We start from the raw sequence: 24,837 nt of genomic DNA on the forward strand, positions 1-24,837 counted from the left end.
TATTTTTTTATTTGGAAACAGGGTCTCTTAAGCCAGGGAAGCTGGCTTTGAACCTAAGCAATCCTCCTGTCTCCGCCTCCCAAACGCGAGGATTACATGCCACACGCCCGGCCAATAAAAACCTTTTAAAATAAAAGTCTGAGTCCAGTGATATTGGTTCAAAGGTATTTGAAAGACTGTGAGTATGTCAGAAATAGAAATAGTTCATTTCTAAAAGACAGCATAAAAAAATATTCTTTTTAAGAAACGGTGAAATGTTCCTCAGCACTCTAGAATATTACCTTACCTTGAAGGAATTACTTCATTATCACTTATAATGTCTGTTTATATCAAGAAAAATAAATATTTTAACTATTTATTTCATTTTGTTTAATTTTAAAATCAGATTATTTCAAATGGATACAATTTAGTAAATATATAATTTAGAATGTAAAGTAAAAGTAATCCATATAGGACTGTTGTATTCTCCCTTTAAAAATAATTATTCATGTTTAAATCATCTACTAAAAACTTTGTATTTATAGTTAATTATATTAACTAAATAGAAACCATTTAGAAAAACCATTATTTCAGAAAAGTTAAGAATATACAAAAAACTACCACTTAGCACTTTTACAATATATATTTTAGAAATAAATTCTCTATTTTTCTGAGTTTCAACACAAATTGTACAATGAAGTAACATAATTACAAAGATAACATTTAGCAAGAAAGAAAATCTTAATGCAGATAAAGCCTCTACCATCAAATAAATGGGGGTCAGAGTACCATTTCAAATATATTTAACAATCACACTTCAATTAATATCTATAACACAATATGGATTAAATGCTAAATTTAACTTTCTTGAATTAACCTCGTGATTTTCAACATTTGTAAGAACCGTAAACATTTTTTGTTATGTAGCAATTTGTAATTTTGCTTTAGCTTGTTTTTGAAAAATGCACCAGTAGTCTAAGAAGGCAACTGGTACTGCCATGTTCAACATTCCTATTTTGGTAAGTATTGCTAAAGATGTTTTGCTAAGACTTTTGCTCTATGACCCTTCAAAGTTGAAGGTTATACTCATGGTATTCTGACTCTACACTCTGGTGAGACCAAAGTAGACCACTAAAAACGATGACAATAATGATAACAAATGTTATAATTAGTAGTAATAATGTTGTCCATAGACATTAAAATCCAACTTATACTGGGTTCAGCAACAGGACGTGACCAACCAACCAAAAATGATCATTTGGGTTACCAAAATTTCATACAGCATAATATGAGTAACCCTTAAAGAATACAGTGCATAGAACCTATGAAGTTGCAGCGCAAAGGAATTTTAGAAACCATGTAATATAAACTGATTCTGATTTTATTAGATGAAAAAAGTAAGGTTAGAGAAGTTATTTTCTTAAAAATATGACAAATACTTGATTCTACAGTAAAGTATAAAATATAGTCTGATTTTATTCTATTCATTTCAGAATTCCATGCTGGTTTTATAGTAAACACTGCATAAACAATGAAGAAAAATGCTTAAAATAATATTAAGTGGCAAAGAAGGTCATAAAATTATCTCTACAATATAATATAAATGATGTTAAAAACATCTAAATGAAAAAATGTCAAAATGTTAACTCTGTATATTATTACCAAGGGTATGCACATATGTTGTTAGGGTATGTTGTCTGCTTTTTTCTTTTATATAATTTTCTTTCTTTTAAATAATTTAAATAACTATAACCTTTAAAGTCAGAAACAAAAAGAAAACTGAAAGATAAATGTATCATTAAAACCTAACACCTATATAATGCTAACTGTGGCTGGCTGCAGCATATAGAAATGATTTGCTGTTAAACATGCATTGTTAAAACATTTTTCCTATTTAAAGCAATTGCACTGGTTTTGAGGAAAAAAAATCAAGAGTAAATGGGAAAGTATAATCACATGGATAATCCTATAAGCTCTGACAAACTGAATAGAAAAATATCAGTAAAATACACTTTACTATGATTTTGCTATTTTTGCTCTATTTAAGCATGTACTTGATATAAGTACTAATGGAGCAACTGCAACTCTACCTCTCACCTGACACTTGGAAGTGTAAATTGAATAAATAGAATGTAAAAATTTAATCTGTAATGATAAAATCCCATTTATTTGATTATCCAGCATGTGAATGAACAGAAGGAACTAAGTTTAGATGTTTTATTATATATTTATGTTTCATTTGAGGATAAGAGTATCAACATATATTCTCACTGATTCAGAGCTCCCTAAAAAGAACATGTGTTACTGCTTCTAAGTCTGGAGTCTGCTAAATATCTGGCAGATCCAAAGAAAGTGCCCACTGAAGAATGGTTCAATTAACTGTTTTCCACTGTCCCCTGAATGATGCCAAATTTCCTATTTTTGATTACTCTTTTGCACTGCTTTACTCAATTTTGTTCATTTTCTGTGGCTCAGGACACTTCCTTCCATACCTTCTACAAAATATCCTTGACTTACAAAACCTAAAGGCCTTCTTTTCAAATTTATTGAAAACTAACGTAATTTAGGATGTTCTCTAGTGACTTCATGTCTATTTCATTTTCTAAAAGGGACTGTAAGTTTCTTGGGGGCTGAGATTTAGTTTATCTTTCCTTCCATATGTAATCTGGAGTTCAGGGATGTACAGAGGAAGAAGTAAAGAAGGTCTAAGACTTTCAATAAGAAATAAAGGTCCTTGCAGACCAATCAATTAATCAAGAATCAAGAATTCTTCAGAGGAAAACTAGTGAATATAGACAAGATTTTTGAACTTGTTTTATAATTAAAAAAAATCAGACAGCAGATAGCAAAATACACATATTAGATGTATATAAAACAAACTGTAAAAAGAGGAATATAAATCACTCAATCCAGGCAGAAAAGAAGTGAAGCCTGAGACAAGGACCTCGAGGAAGATGTTTCTCGAGGAAGATGTTTCTTAAGAGGGTAAATAGCACAAAATATTGTAGGAACTTACTGATAGAGAAAGATAAAGAGCAATTTAGTAGAGAAGAGAAAGCAGCGTTGGTTTTGGAGTGGAAAGAAGATCAAAGAAAAGCAAAGTTTTACACACAATATGCTAGAGGAAAGGCAAGCAAGCTCACTCCTGTGAAGAGTGGGAAAATGAGAACTGAGATACTGGGTTTTAACCTGGTTTAACTGGGGTAGATAGGACTTAACTGTCATTCGATGTCCCTATTTTCCAAATTAGGCAACCATGTTAATGCATTTTCTAGCTTTAAGTCCACTGATACTAATGTTAACATCAGGTAATCAGATAATAGGCTCTTTGGGCAAAGCTTGGGAAATGGTAAGATTAGTTGAATAATAAAATTTTGAAAGAACAATCACTAGGACTTAGTGGATAAAAGAACTTGAGAAGACGAAACGGGGGACACCAAAGACTTTTTCATCATGTCACACTGGGCAGTGGGCATTAAGACATGAGAGGTCTGAGGAAGACAGACAAATTGGAAGGGAGAGACACTGCTCTACCAGGTAGCAGAAAATATTTAGCTTTCTTGCCTGGTTGCCCTATGTGCAATTGTGTCATCGTAAGGACTTTAGATAAAGCTTATAAAAAGCTGTGGTTACCAGCAAAGACCTGTGGAGGATCTTAATTTCTGATACTTCAGTTTACAAATCCAACTGGATTATACTCTTATTGATTCCTCCCTGTTCAGCTTCTGTACTGAAAACCTCAAAACTACCTTTACCGTATCTTTATTCATGGATAAACCTCCTCCAAATTCAATAAAACTCACTTTATGCTAGGGAGAAGGGCAGTAACTGGAGGAGGAGGAGAAAGCCGAGGAGGAACATCATATTCTTCACTTCCAAGGTGACCATTGGAAAAGACCTGAAAAAAAAAAAAAAAGCTTAGTTTCTGTAACTTAGGTGACTATATAATTTCAGTTTATTTAAACTACTGAAATATAATACAATTTATTTAGGAGCTACTAGCATCAGAGTTATAATTTACCACCATTCAAAGTAGCAGCAGGTTATATAAAGAAAAAAGATACAATTCATAAGCATAAATTAGTGGAATACAATCACTTATGCAAATAAGAAATGTGGATAGCCCAATAAATAGATGGTTAAATTGCCCCAATACACTCAGTTTTTACTAAATAGATAGGACTGAGTAAAGAAAAAAAGCAGTGTTTGTACAAGCATTATTTCATTTTCTTCCAAATAAAAGTGTTCTGCTATCTCTCTAGGGTTAACTGAATATTCTCAAACTTCCTGACTAATAGTGTAAGAGCATAATAAGAAATTCCTTTGATTTTTTAAAATAAAATCAAGGATTCAGAGCTAATGATAAGTGGAGATTTGTTCTGGCTTTCAAAATGCAGGCACATTTAAACCTAACCTTCAGTTTGTGAGCACCAAAAATCAGCACTCTTAACTTGCTCATAAGAAACCATGGAGAGCTAGTGTTTAATTATTCCATATTACAAAATTCTGATATCCAGGTTTCTTGGCTACACTACAGAATCCATATAAACAACTGCTCTTTGCTATTCCTACAACTTAGAATTAGAGCAAAATTAAGGCACTTACTAAGGGAGAAAAGTGAGAGGAGAATTTTGTAAAAACAAGAAAAAATTAAACATATTTTAAGATCTGTATGTAATCACTAGATATTTACCATGGACCCTTTTTGTAAACTCTTATTAATTCACATTTATAAGGTGGTCTTTTAGTAGGGAAAAACAGAGAAAACTTGAAGAGTCCTAAGGAAACCAATCAAGGACCTACCAACTACCTTTTTCTCCTCACATGTCTAAAACATGGTGTTGAAGCTTTAAAATACAAAACTGAAAAATGACACAGCCATACCTGTCAACTTAAAATGAGAAAGAAAACAACTTTAACGAACATATTTGAAGTATATCGATGTTTGTATTTCAAAGAAGTAAGATCTAACTTTATAGCATTAATGTTTTTTATTCTAAACACTAGGTCTTGGCTTTAGTTCTAACTTTACTTTTGAAGTTTCCCTCATTAGATTTAATATACTGCAGTTATATCATGACAAAATATGTCTATTAAATGAAATTATTTTATCATGGGCTTTTGACCAAGGGTCAAATAATGGAACATGGCAGAGTTTTCTGAGCTTTGTTAGAAGAAAGTCTAACAGATATTATTGCAAATTTCAATAAAATCCTTTAATATAAAAATGCCTTTTAACGGACAAATGCATGTACTAAACCACAAATGCTTATTATAATAATGGAGAGTTGAAATCATTCTTAAGAGGAGTTCTCTGCATGCTTCTGGAGTAGATACAATTTTCTGATTCCAATAGTCAAATCTCCTTAATATTTCTAATCATAAATACATTTAAAATGCATCAGGGGAAATTAAATGTGTTGTAGATGCAAATTTTTGTCTTTTAGAACAAAATTTCTAACATATAAATACAATTTCAATGATATAAATATAATAGTCGTTTATATTGGCTCCAACTGAATGGTAAGCCAACCATGACTTTATAATTAAAACATGGAAAACACACCTAAAAAGCAGTAACAATACACTCGCACATGCACTGATACTAAAAATGCTTTCATCTTGCACATTAGGTAAATATGAAAATGAGTATATTAATCACATATCTTGGACAACAACATTTTTATGTATTATCTTTGGACCTTTACAAAGAGATGACACACAGGCCAGGAAGTTTCACTGATAAAACCACAAAGTACAGTTAAAGAGGTAACATTTCCTGCGAGGGCAAGAAACTAAGGAAATTAAGTGACTTGTTCCTAATTTGTGAAGCAAACAATTAATATGCTTTAAGCACAAATAGCACCTTCTGTAATTGTTTTAGAGATACTGCTATTGATATGTCATGACTAAAAGACTTCTCATGCCTCTGAAATGTCCTAGTGTCTTTCCAGGACTTGGTGCTTGGCATCTCCTGTTATTTTGCATAATTCTGTATGCTTGTGTTCTGTGGCAGAGTATCCATGCCTTACACCTCCTCATCAGAAGATAGACGCTGTTACATTTCTTTATTTTATAGCATGTTCTCCTTTAAGTGCTTTACATACAGTAAGGCTTACACAAATAAGGACTGTCGATTGGTTCAGATATCCTTAAAAATAGACACCAACCAATGAGATGGCTTTTCATTTGATCTGGAAGAAGCTCATTAATTTACTAGAATAGTCTTAGTAAATATATGTAATTTGCTTAATAGCTGATCTTCCCATAAAATATGTACTGAGAGTTAACAATATGCCTAATACCATTCATGAAATTTGTTACATAGTTCTTCCTAACCAAATAAACTGAGATTGCAAAGACATAAATATGCAAGTACAAAAGTGAAGTGATTTCCATTAATCTGCAGTGACTTTGTACATCTTTTGACAGTAGTAGGAGGCTAAGATTCAACATTTGGCATTCTCATATCTACATTCTCACCTCACCCATTAGACCAGATATTGCTTCATAGGAGGGAGTGCAATTCACCCCACGTTTCTGAGCTAAACATAAATATTTTCAAGAAATCTGAAAACATGTTTGCAAATGGTAGAAAACAGCTTCTCAAATTATAAACCTACACTATCATCTGAGGCAGTTCACACTGAAACTTCAGTGACAATGAAGGAAATACCCTTTGTTCTCTGTTCTACCACACTGTCCTCAATCCACCACCATCCCTCTGGGAATATTAAGGGCCTAAATTTTTTACATCCATAGTGCTAATCCTATCATTTTTCTGCCATAAAAACTTTAAAGCTATTTCCTGCCTACAAAATGAAGATGACTTCATGTAGAATTCAAGGCTCTCCACAATTGGTTTCAATCTACCCTGCCATTTAAAATAACCTCACCTGGCTCTAAAACCTCTAGGCCCCATACGCCATCCAAAATTGATTTCCTATCACTACATGCATTTTTCCACCACCATGCTACTCCTTCCTCTTATACCTAGAAAAACATTGACTGTTTTTTTATATGAAGCTATATTTCTTTTTATATCCTGCTTTTTGGAATTTCTTATTTCTTTTTGAGGATCTTCCATATTTTCTGGATACTTTCCACATGCCTTACCTCTTAATCACATATGTCTCATGCTCACTAGGTGCGTGCTTTATACCTCTTTGTATTTCCATGATGTCTTGAACATTCTAAATATCTATATAGCTGCATCAAGTTGAAGGGAAAAGAATGTATTATTGAAAGATCAGATTTGTGGAAGAAGTGCAATCTGTTTTGCTATTTTCTTATAAATCTAGGTTATCCTAGCTTTTAGTTTTCTACTTGCCTGTAGGTATCCTATGTCCTAACTGTGACATATGAAATAGTTCCTTATGACTTAGATACTATCTAAAGACAGAAGGTTAAAACTTATAGGATCCTTGAGATACCGAGAGAACAATGATTTTTTTTTTTTTTTGGTGGTATTGGGGTTCCTGGAAGCCCTTCTACCTCCGGGCTACACTCCCAGACCTATTTTTACATTTTTATTTGGAAACAGAGTCTCCTAAGCCAGCGCACGCGGCTGGCTTCAAACCTGCGCGATCCTCCTGTCTCTGTCTCCCAAGCGCGGGGATTACAAGCATGCGCCACCACGCCCGGCCTGAACAATGATCTTTGTGAAAATGCTAATATAAATACAAAACTGCAAATACAAATCTGTTCTGCATCTTGCGTATGGAACCCCTCACACACACACTACCTGGAAATTTTCCCTGTATTTGGTCCTTCAGCAACAAATCTGAAATAAAACCAGTATACAGAGGACTGATTTTTTTGAAGAAAAAAAAAAAGCCATTGACATTTACAGATCAACTTAAGGTCATGCATTTAACACGTGCCCCTTCACCCAGTGTGAAAAGCCACATCTCAAAAAGGAGGGTCATATGATTTACTTATCTAGCAACATCTTCAAAAGATTATTTTACACGGGGTCATCTTTAGAACATGTAATCTTAACATGAGAAATCAAAGATACTTTTTATCATGTAAGACACAGCAGTCTCCTTAATCTCTCAAAGAAAACAAAAAATAACAGTTGGGCACAACGTTAATATCTAGAAATAAGGAGATAAATTTCAAGCTTTCATTACATTTAAAACTATTTAGTGCAAATATTTTCACCTCAGAAAATGTCAACCAAAACAGTAAGCATAAAGCCAACAGGTATTTATTAAGAAACAGGTTTATAATGTGGCTAGTATCTGACATCCAAGAATTTCAAAGAGTAGAAATACTGCTATAGGAAAGAACCTCTTACCAATAAAACAAGATAAATAAATCTAACAACTCTTATCTTGTAAATTCATATTAAATTACTCTCTTAAATAAGTTTTCATTAAGCTAATTGAGAGAGGGAAATGAAAAGGGACTTTTATACTTCATTTTGATTGTGAATTAGAGGTTTCTTTGCTTATTTTTTTCTCAGAGCTCTCTACAATTAGCAACCAGAGTAATTAGAATTTAATTTATTTTTGCTTCCCTTACCATTGCTCTAGTGATGATGGATGAAAATCTAAGAGGCTGTGGTTCTAGTGGGTGATGGGAGCTGACACCAGATAGAAGGGAAGAGGAAAGGCTGCAGCTCATTTATAGGCTGCGTTGTTTCACAGCGCCCCTGTGTTATTCCATACCTACATTTAATTTTTATTTAACCTTTTAGAACACAGCTAAGATTGTCTTTAAAATGTAAAAGTAACATATAATTTGAAGTATTAACTTGAATAAATGCAACTAAACCTCACATAACAATGGTGGTTTTACCATTTGCCCAAGAAAGTGAATTTGTTTAAATTTAGAGAAACTGAGGGTTTATATGAATAAACTAAATCAGCTTCCAAATGTCTAAATCTATACACTTTGTTCCTATGGAAAGAAACAACATAAACAAAACTCTACAAACTGAATACTAGGTGTGAAGTGTGACAATACATTATCACCATTTTCCAATTTCATTAAAAATATTAGTCATTTTATAAATCCAAAATCATTTCCCATTCTTTTTCGCCCGTTTGCCTTTCCTTATTATTTTAATTCACCTATCTTAAACTAATACTCTTATTTTTTTCCTTTGTCTTTGGGAAGTAAAGCCTGCCACCTTCCTTACTCAAAACCAATTGTTATTTCTCAAGAAAATTTACACAATAGGTCTAAACTAATACCCTTTTGAAGAGAAAATAATTTTACTTTAAACAAGAAAATTATGTTCTTCCATAGCTGAAGGCCAGTGCTAGCAAGATACATAAAAACTTGTTTGCCCCCTTGTCTCTCACAGACATCCTCCTCCCCAACTCTCTTTCCCTCTGTTCTACCAATGCCCAACCGCAATCCCAACACCAATGCAAGAACAATGCCAAGTAAAAGGAAAGGGGAACAGAGACAATGATCTGAATGAGTGATGTATCTGAATAAGACAAGTATTTGAATGAACATGTTGACTTATTCTATTACCCAGTGTCTGGCTGTTACTTTTGGTTTTATTTCTGAACCCAGTGGTAGAGGAATTTCGTAGTTGGAGGCTAACTAGTCTTCTAGAAGTCAGGAACTATTATCATTACATTTTGTAAAGCAATGAAAGTAAGTGGGGCTGAGAGCAGGTGAAGATGTAAGCTGCTCACAGCCACCAAATCAGTGAACAGTAGAGCAGCAAGGCAACCGAGGTCTGACTCCAGAGCCTGATAACAAACCCATCCCAGGATCACAGAAACTGAGACCTACAAGACCATCGACAGACTCAGTCTTATGTCATTCATCACTTAAAGCCAGCAGTCTTACGACTCCCAGCAATGGAGGGAGTGGAGAGATTTGGCCTTTTCTACTTTGTGTAAACCGTGATATTCTCTGTGGTTTAATTAAAGTGAAACAACTTATCCCTCATAAAGATAATAAAAGAGGAGACATGCTCTGTTTTATAGTATTTAATGCATTAACTTTATAAAAAATCCTTATCATTGACCTTAGAAGTCAAACAAGTAGGTTAAAATTAGGTATCTTAGAATTTTAATTTAATTGAAACATCAATTCTGATAGTAACATAAAAACTAACTTTCAGGATTATCAGCATGTTAACAAATGAAATTAGACTTTAAGAAATCTCAATTAAGGATAATTTAGATAAAACTGAATAATATTAAGATCAAGTACTGAGAGAGAAATTTTTCAATTCAATGTTTTCTCACATACTATCTGTATCAATCACCAGAACACAAAAATTTAGAGAAACAAAAAATCTTCATAACTGTAGCTAATAAAAATAAAATTTTATACTTATAAGAAAGTCATCCCAAATTTTGAAACTATTAACATATTACAAAAAATTAACACCCAGGGTTCAAAAGATTCCAAAGGGCAGCTTTATATTAGTATTAATACTATGTAATATATTATATGAAAGAGCCCTTAAATAAGATGTCTCTAGCAGCTACGATAATAATTGCATTTATATCCTATAACATGCTGCTGAAGCATAGCCTGTTTATTTAGAGCTTGTTCCAATGGTCCTCTCAAGATAAATGTGACCATGTGTCAATGAACAGAGGATAAAGCAGAGGAAATTCACGCACACACACACACACACACACACACACACACACACACACACACACACGTACACACACATACACACAAAAAGAACAGCAAGTCCTTCTGGCAAATAAGTACACTAGGGTGAGAAAAAATTATTTTCTAAGTGCTTTCTCTTTCATTTACATCACATTTCGGTGACCTACAGGAAACCTTTGAAGATCCTCCTATTTACAGGGAGTGACAATGACGCTAGTGAGGTGAGTGACTGAGAAAGACACAGTAAACTACCACCACTCTGCTCATTCCCTTTGTTGGGATTGTTCACTGGAGAGCTAAGACTATCAGCTGCCCTAGAGAACCACTGATGTACTGTTATACTGATTATACTGTTATACAAAGTTTACATTATTGCTTATATGCACACGTGCATGCAAACATGCACACACACACACACAAACACCACAAGGGGGTTGCATGTCATATTTAACCCTTCTTTGTTTTCCTGAATATATTAAAAAATGAGCTCACTAACTTCAAAACATTATTTTGAAGGAATAAATTATACCCACATTTAAGATCAGTGGAGATAGGATTACTTTAATACTATAATTTTCAAAAGAGAAACAGAGGAAGAGAGGAAGGGGGGGGTCTGAATAGAGTAAAAAAGATCTGGGAAGCAAACACCAGAAAAATCACAGCCACATAGGTATACCACGGGAACTACAGAGACTTCTGCTGCTGCCTCTTCAGTTCTCTTCATAAATTCCTTCCTGCACATATAAATGATGGAAGATATCCTTCTTCAAGTGAGGAGTGTGAAAAATCTCTTCCAGTTTTAAAGGAAAGATAAATTTTGTAGTATTAAGTATATGAGAAATTAATTTACTTGGTTACCTAACATGTACACTATGTGACTACAACTAATTCATTTTGTAGTATTAAGTATATGAGAAATTAATTTACTTGGTTACCTAACATGTACACTATGTGACTACAACTAATTCTAAGGACTGATCTCTGTGTGTGTGTATATATGTGTGTGTGTGTGTGCGTATGTGTGTACATATAATATATATGAATATAAATATAATTTCATACAACTTTTTTCAACTCTGACAGAACTAAGGGAGAGATTAAAAAATACAGTGCTAATTCTAACACCAACATATTCGTGGGATAAGTTTGGGGGCACATGAAATCAGAGAAGGTAAAAATAATATTTTGCAAAGTATGTAGTACTTTCATATTAACATTATTTGAAACTTCTTTTCCTCTTTTAAGTTCAAGTTTTAGTGAACTTCTGATTATCCAACTTGGAAAGCATTAAGGACCTGCAAGGAAGTGCCACTGTGGTCAGGAAATAAAGTCCCAAAACACAGCCTAACATTTTATACTACATCCTATCAGAGGAGTTTATAAGCCAATTCTTCATCCTTTGCTTCACATTTCTTACCTTGGCTCCTTCTAAAGGCAAATCATGGCGTCTGTGTTTCCTCAAGAGCACTGGGTCAGAGCCCATCCTACTGTGCCTTCCATTTACATGTGAACTTGCCGTGACTCCAGGCTTTGGCGAGCCATCGCCTACGATGCGACATCCCACCAACTGATTAGTCCCAAACACATCCCGAGGACACCAGGCTTCAAGAGGCATTGGCTGGTCCCGGGATGGCACGCTTTCCATGTGATGGAAGTGTCTACTCAGTCTATTCTCCGGTGGGATGGGGGGAGGTCTTTCAGGGGGAGGGGGAGGAGGGTCTCTTAAAGGAGGAGGTGGTGCTGGGAGTGGTTTGTCCTGTTTTCTCACCATACAAGGAGAAGACTAAAGAAAAATGAGAGAGAGAAAAAAAGAGAATGACTAAAGTTTTACCAGCCAACGAAATGACTTCCAGACTAATATATTGTTGTATTTGTTTTCTAATTCATAATGGAGCAATATTAGATTTTTATGTCATTTTTAATAAGTTTTTTTTGTCACCTGTTAATAAAAAATTTTTAAATCATTGAAAAGCATACATCAATATATTTCACCAGATTTTTTTTGTGAAAGAGAGCATGTAAGTGCAAGTGTTCTATTATAAAAATTATACAGAAAGATAAAAAATATAAAATGACTTGGACACTATAATATTATACCAATAATCTATTTTTTTGCAAATTTCTATGATTTAGAAGAGAGAGAAGAAAGCTGGGTATGGTGACACAGGCCTTCCAGTACTTGGAAGGCTGATTCAGGAGGAACAAAGTTCGAGACTGGACTCAGCAACTTAGCAAGACCCTGCTTCAAAATAAAAAAAATAAATAAAATAGGGCTGGGAGTGTGGCTCAAAGGTACCTCAGTTCAATCCCCAGTATCAAAAAGGGGGACGGGATAAAAGAAATACACAAAAGTTGTTTTTCTTTTTAAAGGTAAACTACATTTTGTAATATTTCTGGAAGATTAATTTTTTAATTTTTGTTTGCATCACTGAGTATCAGTGAAGCTAATAGAAGCAAATGTGTTCTGGCTCTTTGTTTTATTAGTTATTATAAGAAGAGTGAAAAGTCACAAATAATTGAGCAGCAATAATTATAGAATTACATAAATTTTATATATTCTTAAAAAAATCAGTCTGATTTTCACAAAGAAATATAAAACTCTACACCTCCCTGAATTGAATTTGTGTGCCTTTCCATAGCTTCTGACTTTTACTTACATGGCTCATCTGATGAATGACTTATCCTTTTAATAGGAAATATCAGAAAAAAGAATCTGTTCATGGTTATGTAATTCCAAGTCACATCCTAATACCTTTTCATATGATCTTAAAACCAAAATAGCCATATTACAGGAAAAGCAAACATTACTAAAATATTGTACTTCCCACTAATTTTAGATTATAAAGCATATTAGAATGGAATTAATTTCTAAGTTATATGTTTAACAAAGTAAAATATATCCTTGTTATCAAATTTGGAAAAAAAGAAATACACATAAAACTAAAATAGACTGCAGGCTTAAATTTACAGAGTTAGAATTATGTATGTCTGTAATATTAAGTAGTAATGTAATTACTTTCCAAATATTGTGATTTGTCATAATTAATTTCTTCGGGCATAAAAAGTACATAGAGCTCTCTCTCCTGAGTCACCTTGAAACATGGGAGATAATTTATCACACCTTAAGCCCTTATGCAAATATACTCCCATCACATTTTTCTTGTCATGACATTATGAAAATGAGTGTAAAATATAATTTGATAACAGCATGCAAATTATTTTAATGCATATAATGACCTTTTAAATCCATTTTACAGAATAACTATCCTTACATTGCTATTTATTTTAGCAAATCAGAGGGCTACAGACATGTGCTCTCTCTGAATAAGTCTGTAACTTTTGTAGTAATAAAGGAAGAAATATGATAGTGGGCTCACCAAAAGCAAAATGAGAAGTCCATCAAAGTTGTTCAGAAACAATTAAAAGCACAAGAAATATGGGTAATGGTATATAGGGGACCCTAAGCAATTACTGATTGTTGCACAGGACTACGATCTCTCTTCCTAATGAAATTCATTTACCTTTGGTGAACCAGTTGGGCTGCCACAGGGAGAACGAACTATGCCTTTTTGAATTAGGTCCAAGCGAGGAGGCACTGGTGGCAGGCTGAGATGCGGGATCTGGAGCGGGTCTGACTGTGGCTTTCTTCTCTGGGAGATGGGAGAGGATCCTGGTGATGTGACCGGTGAGTTCTGCCTGTCAGTACACTAGAACAAATGAAGAGGAAGATGCTGTTTCTTCCATGTGCAGAGTGTATGCCTTTCAGTTCATATAAGGTGTTTGCTGTTATATATTTGCTAAAATAAACTCTAAATAATAGATGAAGGGCGCTCACATTGTCCCTGACAGTTATTATTATGAAAAAAAGTAGATCAATAGGTTTCTCCTACATATTACAGAAAGGGCCTAGCAAAAGCGCAGTGCAAACAATCAGCTTTGAAAGAAATCGGTTTATACTTCATAGACTGGAAACACACAATGAAGTAATGTGTACTTTTCTTAGTTATCCAGATTATAAACTTTCCTTAAAGCTTTGTGCATTTTAATACTGTGATTGGTGCATTATAATTTTACATCATGTGTAGCAATAGAAAAACTTAGAGAGGGCTTTGCTCCATATGAAATATGTGTCCAGTGCATGGTCTATGTTCCTGTAAACTAAACTAAATGGGATTTAAAAATAACTTTATGTTTAAAGTAACCTGATGGGCCCAGCCCATCAGCTGTGGGGCCTAGCAAGAAAATGAGTGCTGACGGCCCAAACAGAATCACACGAGCCGGGAGATGTGTCAAGCAGGATTTTGTTTATTTCTCTCAGGCAACCCAATTTAAAGCAAAAAACCACAAGGGGGATTTCCAACAGGAAACTATTCTAACCTATCAAGCTAAAGGTCACCCTTGCATGTGCAAAGCACATAACTTGCAGCCAATCACTGTACAATGCACGAGGGGTTCACGAGCATGGAAGCATTATTTGAGCCAATGAGGCTCAACATTACCAAATTGGGCTAGCGGGGGCAAGGAGAGTAGTTATGCCCTCCATATCCGCTCGGTGCTACATGTTGCAGATTCATTCATCAGAAGTTCAGGTGGTTGTGCAGACCTGCGCTAGACACTAGACGCTACATGCAGCTGATTCATCATCGGAAGTTCTGTCAGGCGGTTGTGCAGACGTCAACACACTTTGGGCTACATGTAGCTAATTCATCGGAAGTTCTGTCAGGCAGTTCGAGCAGATCCCAACAGCAACCTTTTTTTTTTCTTTTGGTGATACTGGGGTTCCTGGAAATACTTTTACCTCTGGGCTACACTCCCAGACCTATTTTTTTTACGATTTGGAAACAGGGTCTCTTAAGCCAGCTTCGAACCTGTGCAATCCTCCTGTCTCCGCCTCCCAAGCACGGGGATTACAAGTGTGCACCACCACGCCCGGCAAAAGTAACCATTTTTAAGGCCATTTATTTTTCTTAAGCCTTTACATAGAAAAAAAATCCTTAAGATAAATTATTTTTAAAACATTAACTAAAGCTACTGGCTGAGTATGGTGACACATGACAGAAATCCCAGCACTTGGGAGGCTAAGACTACAGCATCAGAGGTTCAAAGCCAGCCTCAGCAACTTAGGTTGTCAGCAACTTAGCAGGACCCTTTTTAAAATTAAAAAAGTAAAACAGGGTATGGAGTGTAGCTTGGAAGTAAAATGTCCCTGGGTTCAATCCCCAGTACCACAAAATATAAAATAAAATATAAATAAATAAGTAATATAGAGCTGAGGCATGTTATAGAATGCCCCTGGGTTCCATCTCTAGCACTAAAAAGAAAAAAAAAAATCTAAAAAGTCTGTACTTCTAAAAACTGCTAAGTTTCCATGTTATTACAAGTTTTCCATCTTGCTTGGTGGATAAAATACCATCAAAAGCCAGTAACAAGTATTTTGTGTGTCTGTATGTAAAGCTTCCTTTTTGGGATGTTCGGCTTATCTGTTTGTGTTTTAATGCACATAACCTGGGTGTCATTTGGTATAAACACCACTGTAGTTAATTAAATAGCTTTACAAGCATAGACAATATTCTGCTCTGTCAAACCAGGCAATTTCCTTTTCAAGGCTAAGTTAGCCTTTGAAGTTTAAGGCGTAATTTCTGTAGTCTGCTACATCAACGTGCTATGCTTTGATAGTCATCTGTTTCTGAGTGTTAGCACTTAGGGCTTTAAGCTTGCTTTAAGTCATTTTTCTTCTAATGTTGCTTATAATAAAAGCAGCTGATGCTCTCTCATGACAATTTAGTTTGTTTCAGCAACAATGAGAAAGATTGAGACATTCCGTCCTTATCTGCGATGGGACAATAGATTTGTGTTCAGATCCACATTAAATTATGCAGTATATGGCCTTTTATTAACTAAAATTTACAACTTATTCAAATTTTCTTTATTTTTACCTAATGCTCTTTATCTGCTCCAGGATCACATGTGTAAGTACCACATTAGTTTTAGTCATCATGCCTGCTTAGCGTCCTCTTGAATCTGACAGTTTCTTAGACACTCATTTCAGATGACCTTGACAGTTTTGTGGATTACTGGTCACATGTTTTGTAAAATGATTCTTTCTTGGTATTTGCCTAATGTTTTTAATATTAAAGTGAGGTTATTAATTTTTAGAAGAAAAACCAAAGAAGCAAATGTTGGATCATATCATATAAAAGTGTGCATTCTATGAACATCGCTGCTGATGTTGACCTCGATTACCTGCCTGAGGTATTTTATCCGTGATAAACTCAACAGTTTATCGAGCCGTCCTGTATTTTATTTTTTTTTAACTTTCTTCCTATAGTATACTCTTTGCAAGAAAGTCACTTCACAGTTCACATTATAGAAGTGTGGAGTTATGCTCCCCTTTGTAAAGGCTTTCAAATAATAAATCTGAGTGGCTACTAGGTTTATACCGAAAGGAAATAAAATCATTTTTATCAAAGAGCAACCTGTATTCCTATATTTATTTCAGCAATCTTCATAACAGCCAAGACATGGACTCAACCAAGGTTTCTACCAACAGATGAATGGGTAGGAAAATATGGTATAAACACAAAATGCAGTATTACTCAGCCATAATAAAGAATGTAAGCCTGTCATTTGTGATAACAAAGAGAGAACATGTAAATAAAATAAGCCAGGCACAAAAAGACAAATATACATTTTTTCCTCATAGGTAGATGCTAAAAAAGTTTATCTCATATAAACAGAGTTGAATTCTTAGAAACTAGAAATGGTAAGGATAAGGGGATAAAGAGAGGTAATACAACAGGGACCAAATTACAATTGATAAGAGGGATTAGTTCTAGTGACCTATAGGATAACTACTGCCTATAATAATCTATTATATATTTCAAAATGAATACAAGAGTTCTAAGTTTTCCAACAAATACAAATTACAAATATTTGAAGATAAATACTAATGACCCTGATTTGATAATGATACACTGAATACATATATAAAATTATCATACTTTATTTCATAAATATGTATCAATATTATTTCAAGTAAAAGTTTTAAAACAGAGCAAAAGCTGCATGCATGTATGTTTGTACCACACTGAAGCTCATTATGATGTAAAATTGTGAAGCACTAATAAAAGTATAAACAAATTTTAAAAAGGAAGAAAAAGAATAAACTTTCAGTGGCTAAAAGAAGCTTCTTTACTATCTCAGAAATGCTTGAATATTGTCATAGCACTGCTGAACTGAAAAGTCTCTTTCTCCCTCCCTCCATCTTCTTTCTCTCTACCTCCCTCTCTCCTTCTCTCTCTTTTCATTTGGTGCCTAATAATTTAAACTAGCTTAATACAATTAGACATAATTTTATATGGCAATTTAAGAATCTCTTCTTAGTAACTTCATCTATCTCTTAGCTTGCTAGGATAAGTGCAAATTATTTTCAGTTACTAAATTGCAGAAACTCTATTGTCACAAACTGATTTTCAGGTAGCTAGTGATTTTGAACAAAATAATAATTCTAATGAAAAATGCATAGGGCCTCACATGGTCATAAATTTGAAACTTCTAGAGTAAAATCAATCTTAAAATCATCATAAAGCAGAAAAAATTCCTGTTGAAAAGCTACATCACAGCATTGTAGATCAGGAGATGTCACAAGATATCATATTGTCCATCAACACTATTAAAATCTGAACATTACTATATATAAGAATTGAATTAGCAAAATTGTTACTTTATAAAAATGCTTTGTTCTAGCTACTATCTTTATAAAGGAGAATGGAAAGACAAAGCTATTCAGAAAGTTCAAGAGAGAGACGAGAGAGAGAAAAAGAGAGGAAGAGAGAGAAAGAGAGAGAGAGAATATGAATGAGAATTTATAGGCTCCATTTGTTCAGTTACCAGCAGAGATATATTTTTTTTCAGTGCTAGCTGTACTCACTGCAAAGACCACTAAACAGGACCTATGCTTCTCTACTCATTTTTCTTCTGCAAATAATCCCCCCTACTTCCTTCATTACCTGAAACAGGACACACAATTCTGACAAAGCCAGTGGCCCATCATAAATAACCATTAGAATTTGACCTTCCACCCAAACTGGATTAATTACTAATGTTTATGTGGTTACCATGGTCTTAGCATGTTTAAATAATGTGACTGACATGATGGGAAGTGGGTAAAGAGCTTGTTAGATGTTAAAAGACATAATGAAAATCCTCAGAACAGACACTCAAACCGATGTGTGCAGGTAAGTAATAACCTTGAACTTTAAGAAACTCAAAGACAAGCAGAGACTCTGCAGCTTTGTGAATGTAATTGGAAAGCCAGCTTGCTTAGCACGATTCATATTGTGTTCTGAAGGTGACTGTATACTGTCCTTTTGAACTAATTCATTTTTTCAGCACTGCAGTATCTGTAAGTTGGCTTAGTTAGAAGGATTTTATGGAAAGAATATTTAAGTATCTGAAGGATAGTGATTATGTAGACTAAAATCATAACTTATTAATTTTCCTGAGTTGTTCTAAATTATAGCAAAATTCCCACTTAACAGTAGATAATTTATCAATGTCCTTTTGATGGTAATGCATTATTCTTTGCCAAACCTTTGTAATTTTTGTGAACAATTTCAGATGGGGCAAAACACCTTTACATTACCTTTTATTTCTGGCAAAATTCCACACTAACTATGAAAATGTGTAAACACTGTCAGTAGATGAATTTCACATGAAAGGTCACTTTTAATGTACTTGAGTAATCACAAATTATATTGTTCTGTCCTTCCAATTTGAAAGTCTGAAAAGAAACCTAGTACAATGTCAAACAACTCAGCCTGTAAAATTAAGTTCTTAGGTATTAATAATTCATTTACCTTTCTCTTCTCCTAAATAAAAAGAGAATTAAAATATAAAATATTTCTCCTTTAAATGGTTTTGTCTCTATGTAATATTTGGATTTTTATTAGTATTTTAAAGGATTTGAGTTCTGGAGTAACAGAATTTCCCCAGCACTGGTAGTCACTGGGTAAAATAAATGCCTCTAAAGCTGGGACTTGACAAAGAGATATGGTAACTTGACTTTAGTCCATGAATACTTATCATTCTCTTAACTGACTCCATAATCAGCCCTTGACTCCTCTTGGACTCTTCTAGAGTTGAGTTCTAACTCCGACCTTGAGATTAGCCAGTCACACGAAGTGAAGGGTCATATGTTTTCATATGTGGAAGTTAAGAGAAACTAAGAAACAAAGAGGACTCCAGATAAATGGGGGGAGACACCACAAAAATGGTGGAAAGGGATGGGGGAGGTAAGAGAAGTGAAAGGGGAGAACTGGCAATAAAAGCTGTTCAAATAATCCTTTGTTCATAATGAAGTTATAAATATCAATGGTGATATTTTGTATGGAAAAAGGGAAAGAGGAGAGAGAAACCACCAGGAGGAAAACAAACAACAAACACTGAGTGCATGTGCTTCTGGCTTCTGTCACTCTTACTACGATCAATGATTAAAATGTACCAAACAACAGAAACGAGTCCTCAAGCCATTTATTTTTCTCTATTTCTGCTAAGTGATAATGGGAGTTACGGGGGAGGGAGGTAATAATACAATTAGCAAAAAGGGAGCCAACATACAGGCTCAGTTTTAAATGTTACAAATGTGAACTAAACAAATATAATCATTATTACCTGATTTGTCGAGTATGCCCTTTAATCATAATCATCTCCATTCTGTGTAAGAATGTAGGCTTCATATGTTAAATATACAACATCTTGGATAAGAGAAGGAAGGCATTTATTTAAATTTTGAGCCGGGCGTGGTGGCGCACGCTTGTAATCCCCTGCTTGGGAGGCAGAGACAGGAGGATCACGCAGGTTTGAAGCCAGCCGCGCGCGCTGGCTTAGGAGACCCTGTTTCCAAATAAAAATGTAAAAATAGCTCTGGGAGTGTAGCCCGGAGATAGAAGGGCTTCCAGGAACCCCAGTACCACCAAAAAAAAAAAAAAAAAATTGATTCATCAGGCATTTTATTGATATTTACATTCTTGCTTAAAAATGTTAATTTTTAGTGTTGCTAACAAACTAATCTCTGATACCAGCTGATTATAAAGAACAAGTATATTTTTTATTTTATTTTATTTTATTTTGGTGGTACTGGGGTTCCTGGAAGCCCTTCTACCTCCGGGGCTACACTCCCAGACCTATTTTTACATTTTCTCAATTTGGAAACAGGGTCTCCTAAGCCAGAGCGCGTGGCTGGCTTCGAACCTGCGTGATCCTCCTGTCTCTGCCTCCCAAGTGTGGGGATTACAAGCGTGTGTCTCCATGCCCGGCAAGAACAAGTATATTTTAAGTAACTTTATAAATAAATGTATAACGGCTTCAAATATAGTTTTCCTATGTGAAATATTTAAATTTTAGTTAAAACATTAAAATATTGTGCAGTAATGGAAAAATCATCACCAACTGGTATTATCAGCAAATTACAGAATAAGGTTAATCCTTTTCAAGGGGATAGTATGGTTGCATAAAATTAAATGATGTATTACAAAATAAAGACTGAAAACATTTTATTTTCATTTGTATGATATATATAGAGAGATTATTTTGATGTAGATGGGACAAAATGCAACCTATTTCAAAAGCTCCAAAGTTCCAGGCATGGCTTATTAATTTATTCTGCAAAAAATAATTCTATCCCAAAACTGGTATTTCTTATTGTGTCCTAGATAATTCCTCTTGGTATCAGATATAAACAAAGTAATACCAACAAAACCAAAAAAAGGAAGGGAGGAAGGGAGGGAGGGAGGGAGGGAGGGAGGGAGGGAGGGATTCATACAATGCCATACAAAAGTACTCTTGGATTGTTTGTTTTTACTAACACTGAACACATATTTTTCTTTCTTTTTCTTAGAGGATGCCTTAAGATATTACAAACTATGAGAGGAAAAATAGGTTTATATCTGTAGGAGCATGCATGTTGTCAAACTGTTTGCCATAATGAATGAATCCTTGTGTCTTTTAACTTTTCTGTTCAGTTAATTCTTTCTTGAATATAAAATATGTACTGATACTATAGTAATTTCAGAATTATAGAAAAATACAAAAATATTCTGAAAAACGCATATAGCCATTGATGACTATTACTAACCACAAATGCAATTTTGAATCCCCTCTATATTAATTTATAACACACCTAAAGAAATTTAGCTGCCATTAAACATTCTTCATGAACATCTTAAGGGGTGTATTATTCAAGTGACATTTACACACCAATTCTCTTGGTATGAACATTAATGTATTATCAATTTTTCACTTTCAAAAAGTAGTGTGACAAAGAATTCCTCAAGCACATACATTCTAATTTTTAAAGAAGGAATTATAAGCTGGGTGTGGTGGTGCACGCTTGTAATCCCCGCGCTTGGGAGGCAGAGACAGGAGGATCGCGCTGGTTCGGAGCCAGCCTTGCTGGCTTAAGAGACCCTGTTTCCACATAAAAAAGTTTAAAAATAGGTCTGGGAGTGTAGCCCAGGGGAGTATATCCTGGAGGCAGAAGGGCTTCCAGGAACCCCAGTACCACCAAAAAAAGAAGGAATTATAGAGCTTGTTGAACACAGAACAAGAAATTAAACTATAGAGAGATAAGTCATGAAAAAGAGGATGTAGACATAGAACTATACAGAATTTTGCAATTATTTAAAAGCATTTATTAGTATAATTCCATTTATCTTGACCCCAAAACTCAATTTTCTCCTAGAATTAAACTTGCTTTTAGGACTTTATTATTTATTATCTTTTCAGTTTTAGTTCCTTTTGAAATTTGAAGGCTGGGCCTGCCTTGACTCCTATCTATAGTACTATCATACCAGCCTAAATGATTAACTAACAATCTCTCCTAAATTCTTAAATATTTGTAGCAGATAAGTATGTCTTTTACAAACTGAAATTTGGGGGCTCTAGCAATGCAAAGGCCACATTGGACTGTTTTATGTCTCTATATTCACCAACTTTTCCAGCCCTTTCCTTAATAAATAAATACACACTGTTCTTTTGTCTTCTGACAAAATTTATAGAATCCTTTAGCACTTAGAATGAGATGCAACAAGTTGGGGTATAGCTCAATGGTACAGTTCTTGCCTTGCATGTGTGAGACCCTGGGCTCCATTCCCAAAACAGAAGAAGGAGGAGGAGAAAGAGAGGGGAAGCAATGAAAACTAAAAAGCACATGGCCAGATTCCATATGTGCAAAAATATGTCAATGAATATAAAAAGAAAATAAAAACTCTGGATTAGAGTAAGATGTTAATGGCTATCACAACAAATAGAGGTATCAGCACTTTCAATTTCAAAAGAAAATTTTGACAGAAAAGTCCTAGAAGCAAAGCAGTCAAAAGTCCATCATAGCACACTCAGCAATGATTATTAATATTACTATTAATAATCAGGGATTCATTCTAGTTTAGTCACTCTTCACTTTATCCAAACCTTTAAATAATGATTTTATAAAAGCTTTAATAAGATCCATTATGATGGAAATGGCAAAACATTTGGTAAGAAATTTCAAGCCCTGGCAGGCTATTATAAAAACAGGACAGGAGAAAACCTCTCCAATTACTAATAAGATGAGAATTCTGACAATCCCAGTGATAATCAAAGTCAATTTTATAATACTACTAGCAAGATTTTTACTTCATGAATTTTTATATCTGAACAAGGTAGATACACGTATCATAATAAGGATGGAGAAGACTCAGAGTCAATGTTTTTTCCTACATGCATGAAAATTAATGAAAGACACTGATCAAATTTTTATTACATAAAATAAAATATTATAAGTCCATTTCCTTTCTAACCATTCTCATTTCTTCCTCATATTAATCTGTGAACATAACAAAATCAGAAAATATTTAAAATAGCCCACGCTGAATATTATTCAGAAGGTACATACTGTAGCAACATTTACCCCCCAGAGTCACACATTCTATGTAGTTTATAGTTTAATATAGTTTTTATAGAACTATCTCATATCATCTATTCTGGAGTGCTTCTACCATGGATCCCTTTTAGATAATAAATCAAGGATTATATGAAGCATATGGTATAAAAGTAACATAATCATTTTCTGCTTATCCTAGGTCATGTTCCCAGAAACCTCAATACATAAGAATACAGGGAGAGACTCAAGAGTGAAAGAAAGTCCTCTAAGTAGGAGATAATTCTCTTGCATTTCTTTCTATAGGAAGAGAATATAGGGTCCTTGCTTCTGAAATACTGAAAATATGCATATTTGATCAATGTGCAAAATAAAGTTAAATTCATAACTATGTTCCAGGAGTAACTTAAGAAATTATCAGATATTACAAATTAGAAACAATGAAGAAGAAAATGGTCAGCAATGTATAAGTGGAGAAAAACTGACTGGAGTAAGAGGTGACTTCTCATTGAGTTAGAGAGGGAGGTGGTCAATAAAATTACCAAGAAGGTGTACTTTAACGTAGTGCAAACAGTCTCACATATGGGAATAATCCCGAGGGCACCACTTCATTAAAACAGCAAACACTGTTACTGCACAGAGCTGTCCTGCTTCTCCTTGAAGTGCCTCTAAGGGGAGGGGCAAGATCTCCTGGCCTGTGACTACCTGCTATGACCCTGAAATTCCTTTGAAGTTTCACATTTTAGTTTAAACATTTGTATAGCCAGGCTTGGTGGCACATGCTTGTAATCCCAACATTTGGGAGGCTGAGATGGAAGGATCAAGGTTCTCAGCCCCAGCTGTGAGGCACTCCACAACTTAGTGAGATCCTGTTTCAAAATAAAGAATAAAAAATAGGGCTGGGAGCATTACTCAGAGGTAGAATGCCCCTGAATTCCATCCCCAGACCCTCAAACAAAAACAAAAAACAAAATGTATAAATGTTGTGTCCTGATCCAAATATGTATGGTTTTAGTTTAAATATATGGTACCTCTCTCTTCATTCAATTCATCCTTCAATCTTGCAGCAAAATGTAAGCTTCCAGAAATATATTGTGGTGTTTGTAGTGGCTTCTTAGGCTCTTTGGTTCATTTTGCTACATAAGCAATTGTTGGAAGGCAGAGAAGGGTGACATATAACTCAGAAATATTTTCATAAAAAACGGCTGAGAAACAAGAACAACGTGAGAATTAAAGGAATAAATTTCAGTCACTGAAAAAAAAAAAAAGCCCTCTTGTGAAACACTTATTGCTCCACAAATACTAGGTAATGCTGGTTGGAACAACAGGCAATTACGATT

General features: G+C 34.4%; 1 protein-coding gene across 7 annotated transcripts in view; it reads right to left on the minus strand.

Annotated features, from left to right (window-relative positions):
- The window catches only part of CBLB (Cbl proto-oncogene B), a gene marked incomplete at both ends in the record, with an annotated part of 204,494 nt that overhangs the window by 23,623 nt on the left and 156,034 nt on the right, over window positions 1-24,837 (minus strand). For all 7 annotated transcript variants that reach the window (XM_080695888.1, XM_080695886.1, XM_080695887.1 and 4 more), the window contains 3 exons: window positions 3,783-3,877; window positions 11,999-12,364; window positions 14,103-14,288. In XM_080695888.1, the coding sequence (XP_080552014.1) occupies window positions 3,783-3,877; window positions 11,999-12,364; window positions 14,103-14,288 (647 nt within the window). The remainder of the gene's footprint in view (window positions 1-3,782; window positions 3,878-11,998; window positions 12,365-14,102; window positions 14,289-24,837) is intronic.

This window comes from Muscardinus avellanarius (genome assembly GCF_963383645.1).
Source record: "Muscardinus avellanarius genome assembly, chromosome: 5".
Lineage (NCBI taxonomy): Eukaryota > Metazoa > Chordata > Mammalia > Rodentia > Gliridae > Muscardinus > Muscardinus avellanarius.